This window comes from Myzus persicae, unplaced genomic scaffold (genome assembly GCF_001856785.1).
Source record: "Myzus persicae strain clone G006 unplaced genomic scaffold, MPER_G0061.0, whole genome shotgun sequence".
In the NCBI taxonomy this organism is placed as follows: Eukaryota; Metazoa; Arthropoda; class Insecta; order Hemiptera; family Aphididae; genus Myzus; species Myzus persicae.
The window spans coordinates 596,641-624,340 of record NW_019104189.1 but is presented as its reverse complement, the minus strand read 5'-3'; the positions used below and the strand labels follow the sequence as shown (position 1 = coordinate 624,340).

Genomic DNA, 27,700 nt, shown 5'->3' with positions numbered 1-27,700 from the left:
CATTAACTACGGTGTGTATTAGTAGAGTGTCTTATTTTTTGATACGAGATGGCGAAAAGCACTTATTAAATTTTCCAATGAAAGTCAGCAATAATGTTTTTATTATTATATTGGTCGTCGAATCTATAGGTTTATTGTCAAATCGTAGACACGTAGTAATAATAACAATACCTTCATATTACATTATTTTTTTTATGTTCACGTTCAAACGCCATTACACAATTTAACCGTACAACGAAAATTGGTTTTATTATTTAATTTTTTTTTTTTTATCAAAATATATAATACATACATAATAATAATATAATATAGTGTTATCAATGAGACGTATAAAATATATGTATACGCAACCACAGTAGCAGACGTGATGCAGATAATCTATATCGTGTAATGTGATTACACAAACCCTTCTATTCCAAATTTTCGATGTCAGTTTTTTTTTACCTTCCATCAATCTTTAATGTATAATGTCTATTCTAATTATATTACACATTATGTAAAAAATATATTTGACTAAAAGAGTTCAAAACTCGTAATCCTAAATAAAATCCAAACGATTTGTATTTTATATCAAAACGATAACAAACCAAGACGTTACTCTTATATCCTGGAAAAAACAACCATAAATAAGAACTTAGGTATCTAGTACTTGTAATTCATACTTGTACTTGATAATAGAATTCAATTTTAGGGAAATTCATATAATATTCAGCATATAATTTAACCAGCAGAAATAAATAAATAAGGATATAGAATATTATTAACAGGCATTTCAATCATTTTACCCTCAATATCCGTAATTTATAATCAACAAATTATATCTTTCTATTGTTTTTGTTCAATTTGATATATTTTAGTTAAAATCCTAATTTACAACAAGCCTACAAAAAACAAAAAATACACAACGTCATCCAACTAAATTTTTAAGTTTAACAACAAATAAGAAACATCATCAAAACATAAACTTTCCATTTACACTAAAAAAAGAAATATTAAAACATTTACTAGACAATATATTACATATATATTTACAAATACCATAATTCCGATGTTAGTTTAAGAATTTAACACCTGTTTACACCAAATAGATAATGTTGCAGAAAACAGGAGCAAAGAGAAACCATCTAATGTTTACTACTTTTGAGCGGACACGAAAATGTCACCAGAAGCTTGAACATTGTCATCAGTTTAGACAATATCACTGAATTTTTTCCAAGTTTTCTTCTATTTGTTTCACATTAATTATGAGACTGAAAGTTGCCGTTTTGTCATCTTTGTATGAACCTAGATAGGTACTACTAAATGTGTCTATAACTATGTAAAATTGTATTTATTGTATAAATCACCTCTTTAAAACATACCCTAAATATAATGATTAGTGATTAACAATAACATTAGATGACAACTAGGTCATTAAAACTTTGAAAAATAATGAAAAAAAAACTATTATTTTGCAATAATGTTTACTCCATTTTAGCTTGATTTTTCCTATGTAAGACGAGTGATGTGTCTTACTCCGACAAACTCGACAACTAAAGTGTAATTATAATTATATTTCCTACATTTATCGATTGGATAGATACAATTAATATTAAACATGAAATACGAGTATATCCATAAACGATGAATGTATTAAAATCAATTAAGTACTGTATAATATCGTGGAATAAATAGTTTTCTAATGGCTTACTTGATCAGCAGATTAGAGAATCTATAGTCGAAACAAATGTTTACAGCTGTCTACATTTGTTTGTAGGAATTGATTAGTTTCAAGTTTTTAGGGTGGTACATAGGCGTATAGCTAATATGAAATATCTAAAATTATTTTACCTATAATGAAAACAACAACTAAATTACTAGCAACAATTATTATTCCTCATGAAGTATGAAACTATGAACGGCTTAGATAATTTTTTTTACTTAATTTACAGCATAAAACATAACCATCGAATTTGACAGCAGCAAAATATAAGATGTGACCATGCAAAGTGTATTAATAAACAAACTGGTCAATATAGTTATGCACGACAATATTTGTAGAAAATAAATAAGTAGTTATGAGATAACCGTTACCTAAATGAGTGTAGTCAAAAATATCATCATGATAGGTAGGTTGTAGGTAATCTATGGTTTACACAACTTGTGAAATTTATTTGGGTCAGCAACTATGATATTTTATAAGAAAAACATACTTTTTTCTCATCTTTTTATACCGAACAAACAAGCCGGTTTTCGGGACTTAGTAATATGTTTATTCAATCATTTACATTTATAGGCTCAAACTACTACTCATCCAAGGCTATTTTAATAAAATTGTCATATTTAAAAACAAAAAATTCACTACATATTAAAATTATTTTTAAAACAATTTCGTATCATAATGTTGGATGATCGTTGAATTGAGTACAATTTATTGTAGATTAAAATTCGTTGGTTCAAAATATCACAAGCAGATATAATATAATATTTGATGAAATATGAAAAGAAAACACGACATTTCTGTATAGAATAATAAAGATGAGGACTAATAAAGGAGCGACGTCGCGATAATCTATTAAGCATAGTATTATATAAGTAGAGAGTTTACTGCCTACATGTTATACAATATTGTATAATTAAATTTGATTTTTTTTATAAGTGTTCAAATTAATTACAAAAATCAAACGCGTTTAGTTCAAATAATATCAAATAATTTATTGGAAAAAAAAGTATTGATTATAAAATTTAAAAATTATAAACAAACATTTATTTTAGTTCTTTCAAACCATACCTAATATTAAAAATAGTTCTACAACGAACTGACACCATTATTACTTACAATTATGAACGAAATAATAATAAACTGATAACGTGAAATTATATACTTAGTATACTACTAGTATAATTCAATGCACACCTATCAGTCATTACCTACCTAATGATATATGTGTGCTCAATAACAATAATGAATAAACCCGAATCAAAGCGTACCTGTACGTGCGTTAAAATTGTAATGTTGTATATGTTACACATTGTATTGTGTTTTATATGCGCTGTTACAATATAGTGTTATGTATCGTATTTCTATAAAACCACATTGCATTGTAAGTCGTTCATCTGTAATAATATTACACGTAACTCGATAACGTACAGTTTGGGCAATTTTTATTTAACGGCGCAAAATTAAAGAAGCAAACAAATTGATTTCATAAGCCCATTCACAACACCCCGATGCTTATGATGTTGCACCGTCCGACAAAATAACAACACATGGTTTTATTAATTTCTTTTTTACTTGTGTTGCATTGAAAAGTTGTATTTTGTCTGAAAAAGAATCGTATATAAGTAGGCACCGATACAGAATGTTCACGAACACTTATAATGTGTTTGATGAAAACTCTTGGAGGATTGCCACACAGCGATTTTCAACGTATCAACCTATTGATGAACAATATTATACTCTACGAGTACTCATTTTACTCCTATTCTGATTGATTTTTAATTATCAATTGAGATATTTTATTTTATGATTGATTACCTGCGAGTAAAATAATGACAAATCCTAATGTAAGGACATAACTTGTGCAACACTACATACTATACTATAGTAGTACAATAATAATATAATACCTACCTATAACATGCCATAATTATGGCCAAGTGTAAAAAAATACACCATACTGTCAAGAGTCAAGTAATGAAAAAAATTGTTTAAGTACTTGTGATCAGAGTTGCGAGAAAACGATTTATAATAGTAGTCTTTGATATAAAACCGTATGGAAAATTGTAGAATTGAGTATCTACTGATAAACATCAAGTTGTCTCTCAAAACATCCATCACGATTAGTTATACAGGTAATATGACAAACGTTAAAATAGTTATAGTATTCGAAAATATATAGATGTGTTTTCGTATATTAAATTATTTTCTTATAATAAAAATTCAAAACGTCCGCCAAACAAAAGAGAATTTTGCACAGCAGGAAGAAACCGGTTTTGAAGAGCGAAAATCGGTTTTGTCTTGCTACAACTCGCCGTCCAAAAGTAGAAAAAAAGAATAAAAAGAAATAGATGCATAGATATTAGAATAGGGTAACAAAGAAATCGTACAAATGTTTACCTAGTATAAAAAATTGCAAACGGTTTCGCTCACAACTTAGTTCTACCAAAACCCATAACAATAAACTATACTAAAAAAAAAAATGTTTAACTTGAATTCAGATAATTATTAGACATTTATCAATAATATTATATTTAAAATAGTATAATATTGTTTTTTTTTTTTTTTTATTGATCTTAAGCTTCGGCAACTGAGGCCATTAGCTGTATAATATTGTTATTAATGTCAGGTATACAATGCATGCGTCATAAAACATTTTTATGGTAATGAAAATAAATTTAACAAATTTTTGAATAGTTTATTTAAGAAAATCTCTTAGGTATTTAACCAAAAAAATAAAAGTGGAATAAATATATTACAAAACAACTGATTAAGTAAAATATAAAGACTGGATTTGTTGAACATGGTTGCATTAAAATTGGGAAATATATGATCAATGGGTATTTGTTATGAAATTAATAAAATATTATTTTAAAATTTAATACAAAATTATAAAATGAACAATAGATAATAGGTTTAAAAATTATACTTTCAAAATTTTAATACGAGTACATAAAACACTTATCTGTGACACACGTGTATTTTATTTATATAGCCAATCAAAAATTACAAAAATCTGTGGTAGGTAATTACCTACCATGTTATGATAATAATTTCTGTGACCATGTATTATTACTTATTACCTACATAGTGCTTGGGTAAGTGTAATACAAATTAAGTTGGTGCTTGGCCTAAGAAGAGGCAAAGCCAACAATTCTCCGTGAACAAAAGAAAAACTCGGACCGAAAATTAATAAAAATTTAAATTGAATATGAATATCAATCAAAATTTTTGAAATTGAATATGAATATCATTCAAAATTTTTGAAATTGAAAAAATATTATTTGTTTTAAACATAATGCTTCTGTTCTTTCAATTGCATTTATTATATTATATTGACTCCTTTATATCAAATATTATGGATCATGTCAATCATATTAAATAAACTGCTCAATATTAAGTAATAAAAACAAAAAATATAACTAATTATATGTTTAAAAATTATAATGTAAGTAATAATTGTATTATAGATTGTATTCATTTTTTTTTTTTTTGTTCATTAGTTAAATGTTTTATAACGTATAATTATAGTTTGTATATTACACGAGAGTTATAAGACAGATTACATTTGATCAAATATGTAATTATAAATATTTTAAAAATCTATGAAGGGGCCTTGTAAGTATAAGGTACAAAACTGTATAGGCCTTTAGTGTAAATTCGCTTATGGCTATAGGTCCTAATAGCCCCTCTCAAGCTATTTTTCAGCAAACAATATTAAAAAGTTAAGATCATATTTTTTTTAAAGAAAAAAATAACGAAGGCTCTTAAAAGTTAAATAATTGAGATAGAAGAAATGAAAAGTTTTCATTGAAAATGTAACGGCAATAGTACAGAGTTAATTTATTATAAATAATTCATTAAGTGTTCTAACATTTCACTTTATAATCGTTTTTTACATTATGTTTTAAAAAGCATATTTTTAAACATCGATAATTGATATACATATTAAAAAATATACAGCTATTAGTCGACCTTTCAATATAATTATTTTCGAACCTATTTAAATAGATATACTTGTGTAAGTGATTACAATGGGCGCATTCACACACTCCATCACAGGCATATGGGTTTCTTATATAAAATATTATGTATTATGAGTATTATACATATTATACATTTACATAACATCTCTAGGACTTTATTAATAATACTATGTTTTCAACTAAAAATCTTAAAAACCATTTTATTGATATAATTTAAAATCACGATAATTGTAGAGTGTTTGAACTAGCATATGATCAATTTAATAAAAAGTAAATATTGAATACACGTGTTTTAAGACAATTATAGAGATAATCGTTTTCCCAATTTACTGCTTAAGAAATAAAATCAAGAAAATCTGAACTGCAACTGTAATAATTATATACTGTTTTTTACTTTTAATTACTTAACAGCATAAAGTATTTTTTTGAAAAAAATATTTCACCAGCTTCTCTATTTTCAAAGCATTATTATTTATTACTCCTCAGATTTTATTATATTTTAAAATGTTTTTGTCATATTTATGCATATGTTTCTCATAATATCATATACGTGTACACAATTCATACGGGCATCAAATTAAAATTTTAATTGGTTTTCTTTTATACCATTATTTTTAAAAAAAAAACCATCAGCTTCAAATATACAAGTGAAATTGTAATTTTTATGGCTCTATTCTTCATTTTGTGTACTGTGTTATTATAAAAAACTAACCTAACAACACATGATTATTTTTTGTTTAATGCTAAGCATTATTGTTATGCTGTTTATTCGATTATTAGAATTTGGCAATATACTTGAAACTTCATAATCACGAAGGCGTATGAAACCATAAACTATAATGTATACTATTTATTTGGTACACCTACACAATTCGACCGGTTTTTATAATATTTTCTTATACTCTTATATTTATTCATACCATATCAACGTAGGTCCAGAATAAAATAACAACTTATTAAACTAAATATGTAATATGAACTTTTGCCTTGACCAAATTCGCTCTAAAATGTATTAACATTTTGACTGTAAATAGTTTAAAGTTTAAACCATATATTTTATAAATATTCAATCGAATTATGAAAATGAAAATCATGAATATACTCGTACTATTTTATGTAAAATCAAGTCAATATTCAATAAAATAATTTTAATTATGAAAATGTTAAGTACCTATTGCTTTTCAATTTTCACACTTATTAAATAATACCATTATACCCATACCATTGAAAAACTATTGTTTTAATCACAAATCTAAGCTATTGAGAAAAATATGTTGGTTAAATGAATGCAATAATAAATACTATTAGATGCGATTAACCTAATAATTTAGTAACGATATGTACATCAAATATTAGTTTAATATGAGTAGAAATATAAAAATACATTATAACCTCTCATCTATTAAATTATTAGAGTGTTTGTATTTGAAATACTATAATTCTTTTTTAAATTTATATTGCTTATATATTAAAACAAAATGAATCCTAAGTATTTACTGAATATTATGATATCAGATAATAATTTTTTTTAATATTTCAGAATCGCACTACATTATTTTAAAGTAGGTATATATGTACAATAGTAGTACCCATATATTTTAGACGGAAAATGATAACACTCACAGAATATATGTACACACTCAATTTTGAAAAATGTCATAATAGATAAAATGTAATAATTGAACGTACAAGAAACGTATAGGAGACGACCTGTTGTGAATTATTTCATATAACGTTCCTGTGGTACGTTAGTACGTATTCTGCAATATTGTTTCAATAACGAGGGAGCAAATGCAAAAAGATTGAAATTGTGGATTTGACGAGAATACGCTGCAAGGTACCCGGTGTGTGAAAGGGGATATGGTTGTAGTGTTCGAAGGTCGACGAGGCCACCGATCCTTCAGAGTCCATAGCTGTGCACCCTTGACTTAGCGTACACAACCGGTTTACTGTACGAGATGAGCGAAAAAACGCAAAAAAAATAGATTTATATATATAAAAAAAAATCATAATAAAAAACACTGATAAAACAGCAGTTGAACGAAGATCGACAATTTATTAGTGGGAGGAGCTTGCTGCGTTAGAGTTCGAAAAAAATTCTCCCATCCCGGATTACTGGTTTTCGACAGTACTTTTGCTGGATACAGTCCAAGAAGAAGCGCAGATATATATAGTAAAGGCTGGTGTTCAACAAGGTATCCAGTCAATCAGTCGCTGGATTGAAGAGAACCAACAACAAGCATGGCTCCACGTGCTCTGGTGAGATTGAACATACTATTATTTTTATAATTCTATTATTAGTATCTACACTTCTATTCTAATAAAAATATTTTTTAACTAAATAATACTATTTTTCTTAAAAAAACAAAATGCAACTATCTATTTTTATATTATATTTATATAAATTATTTTCGATGATTGAAAAAAAAATCATGAATACAAATTCAACAAATATTCTTAATTCTCAAACTTCGACATCAACCAAAAGCCAAGTTTTAAATTTGAATATTATTACATTTATAAAAAATAAGTTTATTTGCTTGGGTATTTATTTTAAAATATAAAAATATATTTTTATTATTTATATGTAAACAAAAATCGTTGGTTATATGATATGAGCTTGTTAGCATAATATTTTAAATACTACTTTATATAATAATTTACTTTATTATAAACATACATAAAAAGATACTAAATGTATCTTAAATGTTAAAATTTAATGAATGATTTTAATTATTTAATAAGAATTTATCATTCTTAGATCTAAATAGTGTTAAATAATATATATATTATGACAAAAAATCGTTTTTGTTTCATCAATATAACCTACATTGACATGTGATATTTGAAAAAGTATTTAGACAAATATTGTTTTTCTTGTTTTATTAAATACAAATGTTTATACATCATAAGTGACACGATATTAGATATTATTAATCGTTCCTTCGATAAAACAATTATATGTGTATATGTTACCAATTTATTTTTGTATCAAATACGTTTTCTAAATATATTTTTATATCATTAAACACATTAATTTAATTATAATTGCTTTTGTTATTAAATACACTAAATTTGTATTATTTAATTTTGATATATAGGATAAATAATATTAAATTTATGTACTATATATTTAATTGGCTTAAATTATAAATAGATCATAAATGTAAAAATCAAAGTAAAATTATTTAAAAAGAAGTGAAATTATCTAAAAATTATGCCCTATTACTAAATTAATTTATAATAAGCTACCTGATAAAAAATAACTGTTTATTTATATAAATAATTCTAAAATGACGCAATATTTACACATTAAGTTTATTGAGTAGTTATTAATTCAACTTTCAAAATTTTGATTTTTTTTTAGTTTTCATAATTATCATAATATGTTTAAATGAAAAATTAAAATTTATCAATTGAGTATAAGTTTTTTTTAAACAATTGGGTCCTAATATTCCATACTGAATAAACACATACTGTTTTCATACTTTTGTTCCATACTCAAAAAAATTGAAAAATAATTAGTTTTAAATACAATTATAATATTATTATTTCATACTTATTTATCATTATTTGAAAATAAATTGTTTTATTATAAAATTTAAAAAAACTGAAAAAAATTGTTAAAATTCTTCTCTAAAATATTCTACCGTAATATAACTCCCAGGGTAAAAATAAATTTGTTATGCAACTATCGTAACATTGAATGACTAAAAATACACTTATTATAAACTAATTATTGTCAATATACTATGATCTGATTTAAGTTTAAATCAAATTTGTGTAAAATTCTAAGACGTTTTTCAACTATTGTATTAAATAACGTAAATCAATCATTTGATTTAAACTATAAAAAAAATAATGGAACAAAACTATAAAAAAAATAATGGAACAAAACTATAAAAAAAATAATATTTTTCCAGATTCAAGCAGCTTTCCTAGGACTCCTAGTTGTGTCCACAGCATTCGCTGACAAACTTGACAAACTCACTAGCAATGAGAAAACAGACTCAGTTACCGTGAAAAGCGCATTCGCATCTGCTTCTGAAAAGGCAAATTTCCCTTTCGCTAACCCATCTGCATTCTCATTCGGAGCCAAGAGCTTTGGCCCATCAACCCCAGCTCCATTCGCATTTGACAGCTCGTTCTCAACGACCGCTGCACCGTTCAAATCCATTTCTTACAGCTCTACACCAGCTCCGTTCGCATTCGGTAACTCTTTTGCATCAAATGCCTACGCCAACGCAGCCGCAGCTCAATCTTTCGATGGAGCATCGTTCATTGGATCTTCCACACCTGCTCCATTCTACGATGGATCATTCGGTTCTTCCACCCCAGCTGCTCTAATTGGATCATCCACCCCAGCACCTTTCTTGTCTGGCGCTGCTGTCTCTGGTGCCGCACTATCTGATGCAAGCTTTGCGTATTCTTCCACCCCATCAGTTTTATTGGGCGGAGCTTCACCAGTTGTGTCATCCACACCAGAACCTGTCGTCTTGAACAGATCACCAGCTTTCGCTACGTCATATGGTTCCTACTACTCTGGAGCCTACGCCCCGTCTTTCGCACAAGGTGCAATCACCAAGTCTGAATCGATCAGCCACGACGCCGTCGAAGTAGCAGCCGTACAAGCTAACGCACCCGCACCTCACCACGAGGTCACAATCACCAAGGAAGTACCAGTGCCATACTACGTCCAAGTCGAAAAGAGAGTGCCATACCCCGTGTTGGTCCGAATCCCACACCCATACCCAGTTACAGTCGAGAAACATGTGCCATACGCCGTTAAAGTCAACGTAGACCGTCCAGTCCACGTTCCACAACCGTACCCAGTAGAAATCGAAAAGAGAGTACCGTACCCAGTTGAAAAGCCCGTGCCCTATGAAGTGAAAGTTCCAGTCGACAGACCATACCCAGTACATGTTCCATTCGAGAAACCTGTGCCATACGCAGTTGAGAAGCCCGTGCCATACCCAGTGCGAGTAAATGTTGACAGACCGTACCCAGTGGAAAAGGCAGTACCATACCCATACCCCGTCGAAAAACCAGTGCCATACCCAGTAGAGAAGGCTGTGCCATACCCAGTTGAAAAATTGGTACCATACGCAGTCGAAAAGAAGGTCCCATACCCAGTCAGGTACGATGTCCCAGTCAAAGTACCAGTTCCAGTGGAAGTCAGAGTACCAGTGTCTGTGGACAGACCAGTACCATACCCAGTAGAAAAGAGGGTTCCATACCCAGTCCAAGTACCAGTTGAAGTCAAGGTTCCAGTCCCGGTTGCAGCCCCAGCTCAACGTTTCGCTACAGTCCACTACTACCAACAGTCTAACGCTGGTTTAGGATACGAAGCCAGTCAAGCTTTTGGCGGCCAATCTGGTTACAAAGCTTTTGCTGCACAATCTAACGATGGTGTGCCCAACTTCTACTACAACACTCCCTCAAACGCCGTGATTCTTAACAACCAAAACTTGAAAACACCCGAACAATTGGCTGTGACCGGTTCCAAATTCTCATACGGTGCCTCTGGTTTGGCTCCATCTTTTGACAGTGCATCTGCATACGCAGGTTTTGCTTCAGGCAGTGCTTCTGGATTTGCTCCAGCCTCTGGAAGTTCATTCTACAGCTCTACTCCAGCTGCCGGAAGTGCATTCTATAGCTCTACTCCAGCTGCCGGAAGTGCATTCTACAGCTCTACATCTAGCCCAATAACCTCATACAGCTCGACTGCCAGCCCAGCTGGACTCTTCGGCTCAAACTTCGCCCAAGACGGTTTCAGCAGCACATCAGCTCCATTCAGCTTCGGCCAACAATCTTTCTTCGGATCATCAACACCTGCTCCGTTCAGCTCTTTCTCCGCTGGCTCAGCTGATGCATCATCTTTATTCAAGTCAACCAACTTCGGATCCGCCGGACAAGAAGCAGTTGCCATTGGAGGTGCATCCACCAAGGTCCAAGAAAAGGTAGAGTCAAAAACTGAAGACTCAAATGTTGTAAAGAAATAGATTTCTATGTTTCAATTATAACTAAAATGTGCACTTTCACATTTTTAAAAAGCTACTGAATAATAGAAATATTTTCAAATATATATATAATATATATATATTTTTAAATACTTTCTATGATTATGAATAATTTTACCACACGTTTTATAAGTTAGGAATACATTCATTTGTAATATTATAAATAAATAAAAATGATGAGCATTAAGTATCCTGTGTTTTTATTTCATATTTCTCTGACGTCATTACTGACGATAGCTACGTAAAAAGAAAACGGATAGAGCGCGTAATAAAGAAATAGTACATAGAGAGAGGAAAATAGACTTCCGATCACTAGAAAATACCACCAAAAAACTGTAGCACATCAATGTGCAGACTAGATAGTTACTACCGTAATATGGAGGGGAAATTGTAAACAATATTTTTTGATATATTAAGAAAAACAGTATGAAATATAACAGTCTGAATGTGCATTAAACATAATTAGACGTTCGTAAAAAGTCGATCTCATTGAGGCAGTTTCAGTTCGCGGTAACTCTAAATGTTTCTTTGATAATGTTTTTTTACCATCAAACTTGAAAAAACACTGTGGTAAAATATTTTACCAGTTACACTATTATTTATTGTAATACCAACGGAAATATTTTATTGCTCAATGGAAGTAAGTACATTAATAGTTTAGTAATTTATTTTAATAAAAAAAAAAAAATTACAAAACTTGGATATGCTTTCAAAAAACTAGTAACTTGATACAACCAATAATGGTATATTATGATTTATTCATGGTAAATATCGTTAATACAGTGTTCACTATATACATAATTTTAAAAATAATTTGACTAGAACTACAACTAACAACTAACATTTTACATTAATTTAAACATGTTTAAATTGAAGGCTTTTAAGATTAAATAGAATCAACGATTAAAAGTCAATCGGTATCAATATATATATATATATACACATTTTTAAATAGCCGAATTTATGAATTTACCAAACTTTGAAAAAAAATGTAAAATCTTAGACAGTTTATAATACTTAAATATTAAAAAAATATTATTATTACGTATAAATTATAATTTACAGACAATACGCAAAAATCGACCTTTCATAAAAATGTACGTTCCACTAGTTTTGAATTATTATTTTTCTAAAACAAAAATGCATAATTAAAAAAAAAAAAAAATAATGATAGTTGAAAATTATTATTTCATAGGTACACGCCTATATAAAGTAATAATGTTATATACTTCAATTATGACGTATAATATTAGTTATTAAGTAGGTACTAGCTGTACTTAATTTTTACAAACATAACGTAGAACGGTGTGCATGTAATAAATAGCTTGAAATGTATTCCAATAATTTTAAGACTTTATTTTAAATATTTAATAATAATATTAGTAGTAGTAAAAAGTTCCGAATCCTTATGAATGATATTTTTTGAATTATTACAGCTAAAAACTAAAATCGTTATTTTTGGATTAAATATACTATTTTGTCAGCATTTTAAGATGAAATATCTATAAAAAAAAGTTGTCTACTTATCAGAAATCTGTTCACAATTTTAAATTACTGCAATGCACATTTTAATGAATTTTCAAATCTTAGCTTTAAAATTTTAAATTAAATACATTTTTACTTACAAAATAATTGTTGAATGTCCTTGATTTTGTCAAAATATGTCAAATTAGAAACAACCAAATTTTTAATATGTAGGTATTTCTTTTTTTTTATTTCTATAATACCTACAACTCATCAGAAATATTGTTTTAAGTTATGAAGTTTTCTGACCAAGAAAAACTAATTATAAGGAATATCTAAATATCTAAATATCTATACATTGCTTAAAATTATTAAAACTATTATTGAGTATAGAACAATGTAATTTAAGTAATAGTTTAATTTTTCAAATTTTTGCTATTATATTTTTTTATTCACAAAAAAACACTAGACAATGGCATCAAAATTTAAATGTTTAACACTCATAAAAATGTATGTAGCTTAGCGCTAATTGTTTTTAATTGGGGAAAAAAACAGGAATCTATTAATTAATATTCAAGCATTAAGTGTAAAAATTGAAAATTGCTTGAATCTTAAACTACAAAATAATATACATAAGTCATACATTTTTCAAATAGGTACCTTAAAATGCTAAAAAATTGGGACTATAAAAATATCTTATATTTTTTTTAAGAAAACATATCATCAAAATAAATAAATATAAATACAAACAATTTTATAATAGCTCAAAAATAGTCAAAATATTTTGAAATTTATATCATGAAAAATTTAAAAATTATGTTTTGAAAAATGTTAAGATAAATTTAAAAATTATGTTTTGAAAAATGTTAAGATAAACAATTGCGAATAATTATATTCTTTAAGATTATTAGTTTTTTAATAACAGTAAAACTCCAAACTGATTTTTTCGAAACCTTATAGTTTTGCATAAAAGTTAACATTGTTTCCTAATTTTTTTCCCTGATAACTTTAAAAAGTACTTAAAGTTTATAAGTTTTGGCTCTTAAAATATAAGCTGATTCCAATTTGAAAGTACCATAAATTATTCCAAACTTTAAGATTAAATGTAATAACTCAGAAATGATTAGTTCAAATTTTGATTTATTTGCATACAAATTTTTAAAAATCATCAGTTGAACAATCTATGATATAAAATTGTTAAAAGACGGTGCTGCAGTGTGATAATCCTATACAATTATAAAAAAATTGAGTATTTGAAAAATAACCATTACACTGACATGAGGGATATATTATTTATGTATAGTAATCGTAACTTTATAGTAATAACTAATAGTTATATGTAAGTGTTTAAAATATGGTATTTTAGTATTTTTAAAAATTGTTAAAAACAGAATTCAATAAGCATTGTTAAAGAATTAAACCTCCTTTTACATTTTAATATATCATTTACAAATTAAAATTTATAGATATTTTCAAATAATTATATTTTTTGAAAGAAAGTTTTATTAGACAACGGGCTCCTGTAGGAGCTCACTATTTTCAAATTAAATCCAATTTTTTATCTTTTTTTAAACAGATGATTTTTATTGAAATGTTGATATATTAAATATAGGTTAATCAAAATTTGAATTATTTCTTTCTGAGTAGCTCAGCATGGTATCTATAATAAATTATACTTGTAAAATATTTGCAAATTGAAGAATTTAGTTAGTCAATATTAACAATTTAAATTTCTAGTTATAATATCCCCATAATTCTAAAACTATAATCATGGACTATTATTCTATTATCCTTAGCACTTCATAAATATTATGCGGACAGAAAAAGTGTTATCAAAAATAATATAATATTTCATGATTTTTTTATTATATATTTATTATACATTATATTATTATTGTTCAAAAAATAGTTCCGCTATTATAATATGGTCAACATGAGGGGAGATCGACCATACGGGGAGTAGATTCCCTTTTTCATCAGTGAGTTTTATATTTAATGTATATTTTATTCATTCCACAAACATCTGAAATGCCAACCAACTTTAAGGAATCAAGAATAGTTTTTTGCTTAACACTTCTAATTTTAAGTTTCGTTCTTACTGATGTTACATACAATTATTATGTACATGATTTATTAATAATATATTATAAAATAGAACCTTTCAATAGAAATTGTTATTAAAAACTTAATATTTAAAAATAATATTCATATAGATATAAAAATAATCAAAAAAAAATTGTATTTACAGAAACAAAAATGGTTATTCTTAACGCTATTATTGACATATGCGTTAGCTGAACACGGAAAAAAGTCATCTAATAGTAAACAGATCGATAATGCAGAAGAGTCTACAGAATCAAAACCACCAGAAAAACGTGGTTTAAATAATGTACTTGGTTATGGCCGAGGAACTAATTCACATTCGTCGCCGGAAAGTTCTGACTATTCAGGGTACCCATTTGGTAACAACAATGGTCGAGATGGAAACGAGGGGGATAGTGAACAGCTATCGGCTAACAATGAAAACCACAATAGTGGTAATAACGGTTTCAGCCACTTCTTTTTCGAAAGGGGTGTCCCCGATAACGGAGGCAATGCACAGGGATCCAATGCAGGATCAGAAGATCATCATAGTTCAATAGGAGGAAGAAATGCCAACCACCATGGTTGGATGGCTAGTTTCTTTAACAACGACGGAAAACCTGACATTTCCGGCAGAGGGCACTTTTTCACTCCAGGTAACGGCGGCGGCGGCAATGAACAACATAACTTCGGTGGTACACAGCAAGCATTCCAAGGATACGGAAGTGGCGGAGAAAATATTGATGCACACGAATCAACCAACAACGACGGCTTTAGGAGCAACATTGGTGGTTACGGTGGAGGTGGTTTTGGAGGTGGTGGACACGGAGGAGGAGGCGGACATGGAGGAGGAGGAGGAGGTGGTGGACACGGAGGAGGAGGAGGTGGTGGACACGGGGGTGGTGGATTTGGAGGAGGTGGATTTGGAGGCGGCGGTCATGGCTACGGATATGGAGGACACGTCAGGACAGTGTATGTGACAAAAGAGGTACCAGTTCCGTATCCAGTTCACGTGGAAAAAAAAGTTCTCTACCCTGTCCGAGTGCCTTACGAAAAACCTGTGCCGTATCCTGTCCACAGACCATATCCAGTACACATCGAGAAACAAGTGCCCTACCCAGTCAGAGTACATGTACCACAACCATACCCTGTAACTGTAGAGAAACACGTACCGTTTCCGGTAAAAGTGCACGTGGAGAAGCCTGTGGCGGTGCACATACCGAGACCTTATCCGGTATACATCGAGAAAAAAGTACCAATAGCTGTAGACCACCCAGTCCCATACCCCGTGAAAATACCTATAGATCGTCCCGTGCCCATACACATACCGGTAGATAAACCGATACCATATCCAGTGGAGAGGAAAGTACCATATCCAGTCAAAATACCGGTGGACAGACCATATCCGGTTCACGTACCGAAACCGTATCCCGTGCACGTTGACAGGCCAGTACCGTATGCTGTCAAAGTTCCGGTCAAAGTACCAGTCAAAGTGCCCGTTCCATACCCAGTGGAAGTTAAAGTCCCTGTTCACATACCGGTGCACACACAATCGCAGCACGGTTACGGTAACGAACAGACAAAAAACAATCATCATCAACAACAACAACAACAACAACCACAACAACAACATCATGACTCATACAGGCAAGGTGGGCTACTAAATCAAGAGAGCTCGTCGGATACTACCGGATACGGTACTGCATTCGTAAACAATTATGACAACGGTTTTACCTCGTTCGGCAGTGGCCAAGAACAAGGGACCCCAGATGCCTACGGTGGTAATGAAGACTACGGGTCTTCACATGGATGATGCGTGTGCAGTTCACCAATTTATATACCATAGTAAGTGACATTTGCTGCCATTTTAACGAGCTCATAGCGCTCAACGCAATCAAGCATATTTTAGACTTGTATAACACTGTAATAATAATAGTAACATACTATGCATACCAATAAAAATAATATATGTACACATTATTGTCATATCAACTATACATTTTACTATTAAAATAGTCTTTAGCATAATAATGGAATGATTATAATATTTTATTCGTGTTTGTAGATATCCTATACGTGAGCGTACTTAAAAGCTATAATATCGATGCGTTTAATGGTGCATAATATTATCAACACGACCTTGAATTTTTTAAAGGTTTGCTCTATAGAAATACATTTTTTTCGGTGTGTGAAACGACTCGGCGCAAGCCATTTGACAGTTTCAAATCCTGCAGTATCGTACAGATACAAATATGGAGAGGAAAACCATAAATTGAAAAGTCGGTATAGATAGGCGCAACGCGACAAATATGTGGATGTCAGTCGGTCTGTTCCGGCGTTTAAAATGAGCTCCATTATTTATTTTGCAATCCGCACACGCAATCCCGCGTATCCGTGTTTTCCTATTTGCAGCACCAGCCTAGTGTTGTAGTAGATCGCGAAAAATGCCAGACCAATTACTGATTATTTCGGTTGTTATAACATTTTTGAAAACTAAAATGAATTCCGCTTTCGTTTCCCGTCCGGTGTCGCGTGTACACGCTTATTTTAACAATAAAACGACAACGACAACGACGGCGACGACATACCGAATTATAGAAGAAGAAACCGAAACCGTCCGTTGTCCGTATGCGGTTTCCCCCCCCGATCACCAGAATATCACGAATGTATAACGACCACCTGTTGTACATGTAGGTATATATAGAAGACCATACCGACAAAATCGTATTAGACGCCTGTTGACAGAACTACAGTATAGTTCTATTAAATAGGTATTTGATATTCGCAAACACACTATAATATTATTATATTATTGTTATTATTATTATTATTATTATTATTATTATTATTATTATTACGAAATTATCGTATTGAGCGACAGGCATTGTTGACGCTAGTGAAACTACGCAATGAAAATACGAAATACCGTAACCACGGTATAATAAAATGCCGGTACCTAATCATGTAAGTGTAACCACTGTTTTAAATTATACACATGGGTACTTACCCAATGTAGGGAATGTTGGCGGGCACGTGATATTTTGATCCCGGATCGAAATCTGTTTCGGATCGAAGTACTGGAGGCTTGACACCACCAAGTCGTTCGCTAAATATTTAAAAAAAAAAATTACACCGTTAATTTCTATAATTATTTTTTTTTTGATCTAAAATATAAAAACGCTAATGAATATAAAATATAGATTGTTGTTAAAATACCTGTAGGTAAATTATATAAAATTATGTAATATTTTTTTTTTTTGTTTATTGAATATATTTTAGTAATGTATTATTTAGTTCTAAGATAAGTTCAATATTAACCCTAAGTATATTGTGTACTTAAAATATATTTTAAAAATATGATTTTTCTTTTATAGACCTCCGAAAAATATATTTTAATAATTTGCCTGATCGCCGTTATAATATTATTGTACCTACTAATTTTAAATAACTCCTTATAGTCTTATATCAGATCACATACCAATTACCAACATTATAATATATGTTGACCCATTTATTTGTCCTTAGCCAAGACAAAAAATTAAGATCATAATAATTCATATCCTACTAAAATGTGTAGTTTACTTAGGTACCAAAATGTCACCTTAACACGAATTATATTGTAATTTAAATATAGACAATCAGTCATCACAGATTATACTATCATGCCTCCGTAAAATGTTTTAAGCTTCTAGAGTATCTAGTATCTACCTACTTACAGGTAATATTAGCATTAAGTATTTAATACAATTTTTATATGATATAGTTTAACTGATTATTAAATAATCTATATGTAGTGTGTTTAGTATTGCAGTTTATATTATAATTATTATATAGAAGTAATGAGTAAATATTAAATGTGTCCTTTATATTATTATTATATGATATAGTCAATACTATATCACCATAACATATTATTATATTAACTTAATATGTACACAAACTATAGTCATTGTTCATATCAAACATTTTAAATTAAAAAAATAATTTCTAACTTGTATTAGTATTGTAGTTAATAGTATTTAAAATAAACGTTTGAGAATAAAATTTAAATTGCATATAATATATTTAGTTAAATTTTAAAATGAATAAATTATCAACTACCTATATTATAACCTTGACATTTATACTAACTCGTTAAAAATATTTCATGCGAATCATGAATTTGAAATTCTCATTAATGGAAATATTATTATAATTTTTTTTTATTCGATAAATTAAATTAAAGTATTAGGTATATTATATTAAGTCATACTTTTGAGAGTTGAAAATAGTTTTAATACCTACAATCTACATACATCATAGTTATTATTTTTAAATTTAGCCATTTATACATTTTTAATATTAGATACATATATATGTTGCGATAAGTTGATATCTACAAAAAATTAATCTCTTCTGGTCAAGTCAAAATCATATTATATTGTTAGTTTTAAACATTTATTTATTTTGAACTAATTTTAAAAAAAAACTATTACAATTAACCATTGTATAGTATATTTAATATTTTACATTATTATACTATTATCAATATGAACCGACTTATTAGAATCTGAAATTCAAATATGAACGATATTAGGTACCAAGGTCATGGATATTTATTTTATATATTAATAAAAATAATAATAATAGTATGAGAATAGACTATTTTTATGCCTATATAAAAATAATATTGACATATTTTATTTTGTTCTAACGAAAGTAGTTTAATTGTAAAATAGGTGTCTATCAAGGACAGTGCAATACTGTAATAGTGTATTGAATATGTATATAACACTTAACCATTAAAAACATAAGCTATAGTCTTACTGACTAAATGAATGTCCGCATTAATAATTCTTGACCACGGACACAATTTCCAGAAATAAAATAATGTCAAAGTGCAAAAATATTAAGACACGAAAATGGACTAGAGAACAATTAATTAGTGAATGGAAATTTAGTATATCTGGCTACTTTTTTAATACCTAATGGCATTCACTAAAATTAATAATACAAAGTGCCCATGTGTTTTTTTTTTAAATGTAGTCAATTATTATTTAGTTATATTAATATTGTATACGTTAGACGAAAATTCATATTTACGCATAGAAGGTGCACATACGAATTTCATAATTTAATTTTATAAAAATACAATTACAACTATAGGTGCAATATTTTCGTTATTATTAACCAGATTATTTAACCACTTTGATTATAAGACACTCAGATTAAATGTATAAAGTAACACTTTAGATAGAATGAAATACGAGCAGGAAAACCAGCACAATCGGAAATGCAAACGTTGTGTCTCATTACTCCGTAAAGTGAGATTAGGCACACTGTTGTATATCAGGTTGTATTTTAAATGTTGAAATCAACTATGGCTGAAGTAATATTATCGAATAAAAATAAAAATAAGTTATATCTTTCAGGTGACGCGGCATACACAATTCAACATAATTTTTAATTTTTAATTCGTTAATGGTGTACAAAACATGTTTGATTTAGTTGTGAGCTATTTTTAAAAATGAATTTAAAAACTTATTATAGACATGAAGTCATGAAGTATTATAAATACGTTAATTGGATAGAATATATATGTAAAACATTTACAATTTAAATATATAACTATTTATGATATTTCCACTCAAATTATTCTCAACCTACACACGATTTGCATAGAAAAATGTTCAGATTTACACAACCTCATTAAAAAAAAATCATGCAATTAATGTTTTTAGTATAGTTAATTAGCAATGTTGTTTCATATAATTCATTAAATTTAATAATTATAATTTAATTTTTCGACTTTTTAAAACTGTTATTTCGGAAATAGGTAACGGTAAATGCTAAAACGCAAGTAAATTGCATATACACAACGCCTGGTGATGAATTTACTTAGACATTTCGTTAATTATTATAATTTACTTATTAACAAAATGAATTCAAGAATAACATGAAAATACATCAAAAATATTGATTAATTTAAACATTTAAATAGATATTATAGTGTGTATAAAATAATTTCACTAATTTAAATTGTATATTATAATTTATAAACGAAATATTCATTGATGGACATTTTTTTTCGTGGTCATTATCACCTAAACTCACATAAACTTAGGTATTTACCTATATTTTGTTTAATCTACATAATAGATCCGGCAATATTAATTTCATCGTAATTTTAACTACCTATATCAGCGGTTCTAAGGTTTTGTAGAATACGGGCCCCTAAAGAAAACTATTAGACATCGCGGGCCAGCTTAATAATATTCTTTCAAATAATGTTTTCTTTTTAAAAAATATCTCACATTATTAAAATAATCAAAATTTTAATATCGACAGGGCACGGACTCCTGTCATAATTGTCCGTGACCGCCAGGGGCCACAGCCGCCGAACCACAGTTTAATTAAGGACCACTAACCATATCATACTTGAATCGTATTAAAAATTAACCTGATCGTTGGACCTAACCTAACCAACCATCGTATGCTATAACTTAAGGCTATACTTAACTTACTATACTAACTTAAGACTAGCACTAGCTAGTCACTACATCAGCAACAGTATGATTAATTAATCAGGTCTATCGTATATATTTGCTACTAGTTCATAGTCAATATCATCCTAAAATATGTCATTTACCGTAAATCCCACCAATGGCAATTGTATCTCTCCTTGTGCGTGGTCCCTTTGAATATATCCCACCGCCATAAGTCGAGTGCCAAGCTGAAAGGCAAAAATGTAAGCTTGTCCATCGCCAATCCAAACAAATAGTTAATATTATGTGGAATGTCATCAACAGAGTTCAATATCAGTCCCAACGTTTGCAAATGCTTGGGGGTTGACACAGAGAGCGATATTGCCTCACTTAGAGCTTCGTGGAATCCTTTAAAAACCAAAAACAATTTAGTATACATTTTATTATCTATGATTTTACATTTAATAAATATACCTGGATTAGCACCATCGCGATACACCTTTGGTTGCTTTTTGTAATTCAAAAAATATTGTACATGAGCCATTTCATGGTGGACAGTGATAAAATCTTTCATATTAACTTGGGTGCACATTTTAATTCTAAAAAACATATCAACCTTATAATATAGTACATAACACAATATGAACATACTTTTGTCTATTTATTAGTAGTATGTAGTTTAATTCTTGTTTTATTTTATTCGAATTATACAAAAATAAAATTGCCAACTTTAATTTTGAAATTAAATAATAACTATCTATAGGTAATATTTATTATTAAAATGTTTAAAACTGTTAAGTTTTTAAAACTGAAATTTCATTATTTACAAAAGTGAAAACTTTTTATATACAGTTCCTTTTAACAACTTTGAAATTCATAAAATTTTTGATAATCGCAATAGGTAGGGTATTGAATATTTTTAGGTTTTAATATACATATTATTTGAACAAAATGTCATTACTGTTATTATAAGAATATTATGTACTCTGTTCAATTATTAAACTTTTAATTTTCATAAGCTTAAACCCTTAAACCTTTAAACTTACTTGATTGTAACAATATTAAATAATAATGTAGATACAAAACAAAAATAGTTTTAAGTTAATTCTTCTCCTAAATATTATTTATTATTGAACGATTACCAATATTGTTTGTAAAATTAAACATTTTAAACCAAATTTACAAACTAAAATTATTGGAAAAAAATAAAAATAGGTATAATCTATTGATAATCCTTGCATTTGATGTACTAGGTACGTTAATAAGACAATAAAGTACATTTTTAAAAAGATAACAATTTTAAAAAAAATATTGGTGTTCTGCGGTAAATCGAAATTTGTCAGTATGGTATCAGTATGTTATGTTCTGTTCCTACTGTTTTTTATTATCTTCGTACTTAAAAATCCTTATATTCTAATAATTTAAAAAATTAAAAGTTAAGCCATTGTAAATAAATTGTCTATTATATTTATAATATTAGTATTTTTCTATAAGTATTCATTTTTTTTCAAGTCTTTCCTCCAAAGTAGTTACGCGTTTATAATTTTGTAACGATTTTTTGATGATAAGATTGACATTTTTATAAATTTATTATTATATTTCCTAACAGTTCCTAGACGTATCAATTAGGTCATTTATTGAAAAAATGCATGAAAGCCTAACATTATATTTTCAAACATAGTTTATATTAACCTATAATCTTGTCTGTTGCAAAAGTCCCAAGCTGAAGGTTGACAAATTATTGGCTGTCCTGGAAGTTCTTCTACGACTGAATTGGCCCAAAAAGATTGAGGCATTGAACTCATGTTTAGCGATATGAAAAATTCTTCCGCCACTCTAAACATTGCTGCTGGTGTGTATCCCTGTGAATAAATGTTAATATATATATTATTTTGCAACTTTAATATGATAATTTAACTTAAATACAACGTAAGCAACCCGATGACAAAATTAGTACACACCTGTTTGATCATTTGTGGTGTGACATCCAAATAATTTTTTCCCGGATACGGTATGGTCAAGTCCAAAATATTTTCCCAAGACTGACCCCACATGTTTCCTAAAGAATATAATATAAAAAAAAAAAAAAACAGTAAAAATATAAAACAAATTATAGCATTTTAAATTATAAAATCACAACCTAAGACATGAGCAGGCAACGGTGCTTCTCGACTTATTCTCTCGGGCCCGTAAAGATCGCGTAACTTCTTTCTGACGTAGGCATGGAGTTGTTCGTAAAGAGGTTTTATTTGTTCCCAAGCGTCTTCCAATTCAAACCTCATCGAGGGCGATTCGTAGGGAAATTTCCACATTTCAGACGCGTCCGATACATCTAGACAATACATAAGTAGTAAAACATAACTCAATTCAGTTTTCGAGTAGCGGGAAACATGATTCAAAATCAGAAACGTACTGTTTAATAGAGCAGCTTGATTGCTAACATCTACTAGCTGTTCAAACATGTCTCTGACTTTTTGTCCTGTTCTTCTTCTCCATTCTATCCAAGTGTGTTGTAGTTCATTCCAATCTCGACTCCGAGACATTATCATGTTCAAATCTATAGTAAAAAAATGTAGCGATTTTCATAATCGTATCCAAAATATCTCTTTTTGCAAACACATACCTGGGTCTAACCTGAGACCACATTTCAACGGTTCGTCGAAAGCGCAAACAGAAGCGCTATTATAAACAGCTAACATGTCATTTATAAGACGGTTGTACTGAAAAAAAAATATACGAGATATTAATCGTTATTATACGTGATTTGCATAATTTTACGTTTAAAATAAAGTACCCGCTGAAAAAGAAATGTATGTAAATGAACGGAATTCACAGTATTTGTAATGAGACCCAAAAAATTATCATGTCTTTTGTTGGGAAAAAACCCGAACCAAGTAAATTGCAAAATATAATTGTAAGTATTTTGGAATACTGTTTCACTTTAACAGAAGTTCATTATACTTAATATATTATAACTACGCAGTAAGCACTAAATAATAAATATTATGTTATTAAAATATTCTAACTCGACTCAGTTGTTCTTGTGGTAGTGCAGCAGGTCCTGGCATTGACAAAAACTTGAGTTGCCTTCTTAGGTTGGGATCGATGACATTGTCCAGATTCAATCTTGTCATTATCGAAAATACTTTCCGTTGGAATTCTGAGTACAACAATTGTTGCTCCAACTGTAAAATTTTTAAATTTATATTTTATATTGCACAGATTATTAAAATGTATATACATGAAATATTGTAAATAATGTATACTTAATTTGTGTAGAATACATTTAAAAAATATAATTATTTATAATTTGTACTTCAATTATGTTTGTAAGTACGATTTGCATAATGTGCAGGTATAATATAACACAACATAATTTATTTTAACCATACAATAGATTTTTTACTATAAATTAATTAATAATATTGTTTCAAATAATTAATTTAACAATATTAATTAATTTCTCGCCTTATCGAGACCGTTATGTAGAAAATAACGAAAAATGCTAAAGCGCAAGTAAATTGCATACTCACAACGCCTGGTAAATTAAAAGAAATTCAACTCGAGTCAACAATATTATAAACTCATAACTTAGATAATGAATTTAAGAACAACTTACAACATTATAATACCTTAATAACATTGATCAATTTGAACATTTAAACAAATTGAATGTGTATAAAATAATATTAAATTTAATAAAACTGAATATTATGGTACAAATATTCATTGATGATTTAATTGATTTTTAAAAATGTATTCGAATAACACGATACAAAAAAGTATATTACATATGTCAGTAAAACCTCTAAATAGTGGACACTCAGGGTTCCTTAAAAATTGTCCGCTGTTGGGAAAACTTAATAAAAATAAAATTTAAGTTGTACTGACTTTCAAAAAAAACTTTTAATTTAAGATATATTATTAATTTATTACACATGTATTATCATTGCAAACATTAATTGGAAAAACGAAAGACGTATATACAATAAAATATATATAAATAAATATATATATGTATATTACAGCGGTAAAAAATCTGAAATTGAATTTTTTTTTTCTAGTTTAGTAATTTTCTCAAAATTAGACATATAAAAATATCATATAACGCTTATTATGTACAATGCTATAGTAGGTACCGATTATAAATTTCCTTTATAATAAGAGTACATAAATTGTCTTTAAGTTCTGATCGAGTCAATTTTAAAAATATCATATGTACCTACCGGAAACATTACCTATATAATTATATATTATTGTACGACTTGTACACGGTGCATTATAATATTCGGAACTTTGTAGAAAGATAATCGTTGATCATATTATACTAAATACGAAACATAATATTACCTATGTATGTATAAACATTTTATACAACGAAACACTTTGAGGTAATGTCTATACTAATCTCTCATAAACACTAATGAAGACAATATTTAGTACATATATATATAGAATATTGTATGATGTACATTATGCACACTGCTCCTAGTGATGTAGTAAATGATACGCAACTATTCGGACCATGCGAGAACAGCTATTACCAACTAACCATAGTACAGGTACCAATGGTATACGCGAGTCACTCGTCAGCCCAAACACAGATTTCATACCGTCAAGGCTGACTACGGGGTTCCCGTGCAATTTTGGTCAAGATTCACATACCTCTGGTCTCACGCTTATGGGACGAACAATGCTCCGTCGTAGCAGATAAAACGGAATAATAATATTATTTTCTAATCGTTACGCCACGCCGCCGCCGCCGCCGTAGCACACGATGAGAGCTAATTGGATTTTGTAATTTCATGTAGGTATTAGTCGTACCTACGCTATGCGCCTATAATATTATACGCGAGAAGGGACGAGTGAAATACTGAAATATTATAATAATATCATGTTAGGTGGGTAAAATGAAATCGTAATCCTAGTTTCGCGATCACCTTAAAGACACAGGATGCCTCCGACAGGACTCATTGGTGTAATGTAAGAAACGAAATATAATTTGCGCACGCGTTCATATTATAGTTTAATAGTAGTTATTATCTAAATTATGAGACGAGGATTATTAATGGCCAGACATTTGCGTAACAAAAATGGCGTATCAAACTATATTCGTATAGGTACACTCACGAAACCCAGCTCCATAATTTTAACATAGATTCCCGATCATCGCATTATTGTGTAAGACAAAAAAATTAATTTATTGTATTTGAATTCAACCATAATATACATTCGGGGGTTCAAAGAGTTTTGTCACAACCAACCTCCAGAGAAGTAAAAAATTTGTTGTATCTATGATACTACCTATACTGCATTTAATGATATTATTATAATAAATGTAGGATATTTCTATAGAGTTTGATATACATAGAATTCGTCGAAGGACTCGGAGCCCAATTAGAAGACAATGTCACCCTTATTATTGTTATCATATGTAAACCATAGATAAAAAATTTGCGATACTTCGAAAAAAATTTATGTACACCTAACGTGTAATAAACTCTGTTGTACGTCACATCAAATATTTGTATGTGTGTAAAATACAATTTGAACATGTCTAAAAAAATATGAAAAAAAAACGCTATAAATGATATTATCTGTCGTTTCTTTTATATTATTATATTTTAATATATATATATATATATATAATATAGGGTACTTGCGCACAACAATGTCAAGGTTGTGCGTATACGTTAGTCATGCGCATATCCGTCGAACTGAATAATTGTCGGTCGGTCGTGTTGTGTTGTAAACAATTTTGAATTACCGCGCCAAAAGCGATGTGGAAAAACAAAAATAACCACAAATCGTGTAGTTTTACCCGAGAAATCGCTGGACGTGAGTAGGTTTTACAAACGCGATGCGACGACGACCTTCTCGTTCGGCGGTAGCTCGATATTTCGCTCCTGGTCACCACCACAAACGTTTTATTGTAAATGTAATTGTAAGTATTTTGTAGACAACCTTATTAATAAAAAAAATAAA

General features: G+C 29.1%; 3 protein-coding genes across 3 annotated transcripts in view; 2 read left to right on the top strand and 1 right to left on the bottom strand.

Moving 5' to 3' along the window:
• Positions 1–27,700, bottom strand: part of LOC111039764 (angiotensin-converting enzyme-like) — a 38,225-nt gene that overhangs the window by 7,209 nt on the left and 3,316 nt on the right. The window contains exons 3-11 of the mRNA XM_022323385.1: positions 24,742–24,900; positions 24,339–24,435; positions 24,129–24,272; positions 23,856–24,047; positions 23,677–23,774; positions 23,408–23,577; positions 22,190–22,314; positions 21,880–22,123; positions 18,259–18,357 (exon numbers count right to left, since the gene is read on the bottom strand). Coding sequence (XP_022179077.1) covers positions 18,259–18,357; positions 21,880–22,123; positions 22,190–22,314; positions 23,408–23,577; positions 23,677–23,774; positions 23,856–24,047; positions 24,129–24,272; positions 24,339–24,435; positions 24,742–24,900 — 1,328 coding nt within the window. The remainder of the gene's footprint in view (positions 1–18,258; positions 18,358–21,879; positions 22,124–22,189; positions 22,315–23,407; positions 23,578–23,676; positions 23,775–23,855; positions 24,048–24,128; positions 24,273–24,338; positions 24,436–24,741; positions 24,901–27,700) is intronic.
• LOC111039765 (calphotin-like) lies at positions 7,814–11,892 on the top strand. Its single transcript, XM_022323387.1, has 2 exons — positions 7,814–7,944; positions 9,609–11,892. The coding sequence occupies exons 1-2, from the start codon at positions 7,927–7,929 to the stop codon at positions 11,685–11,687; spliced, it is 2,097 nt and encodes a 698-aa protein (XP_022179079.1). The 5' UTR covers positions 7,814–7,926; the 3' UTR covers positions 11,688–11,892.
• Positions 12,135–17,760, top strand: LOC111039766. The gene is made up of 2 exons (XM_022323388.1): positions 12,135–12,345; positions 15,418–17,760. The coding sequence occupies exons 1-2, from the start codon at positions 12,340–12,342 to the stop codon at positions 17,062–17,064; spliced, it is 1,653 nt and encodes a 550-aa protein (XP_022179080.1). The 5' UTR covers positions 12,135–12,339; the 3' UTR covers positions 17,065–17,760.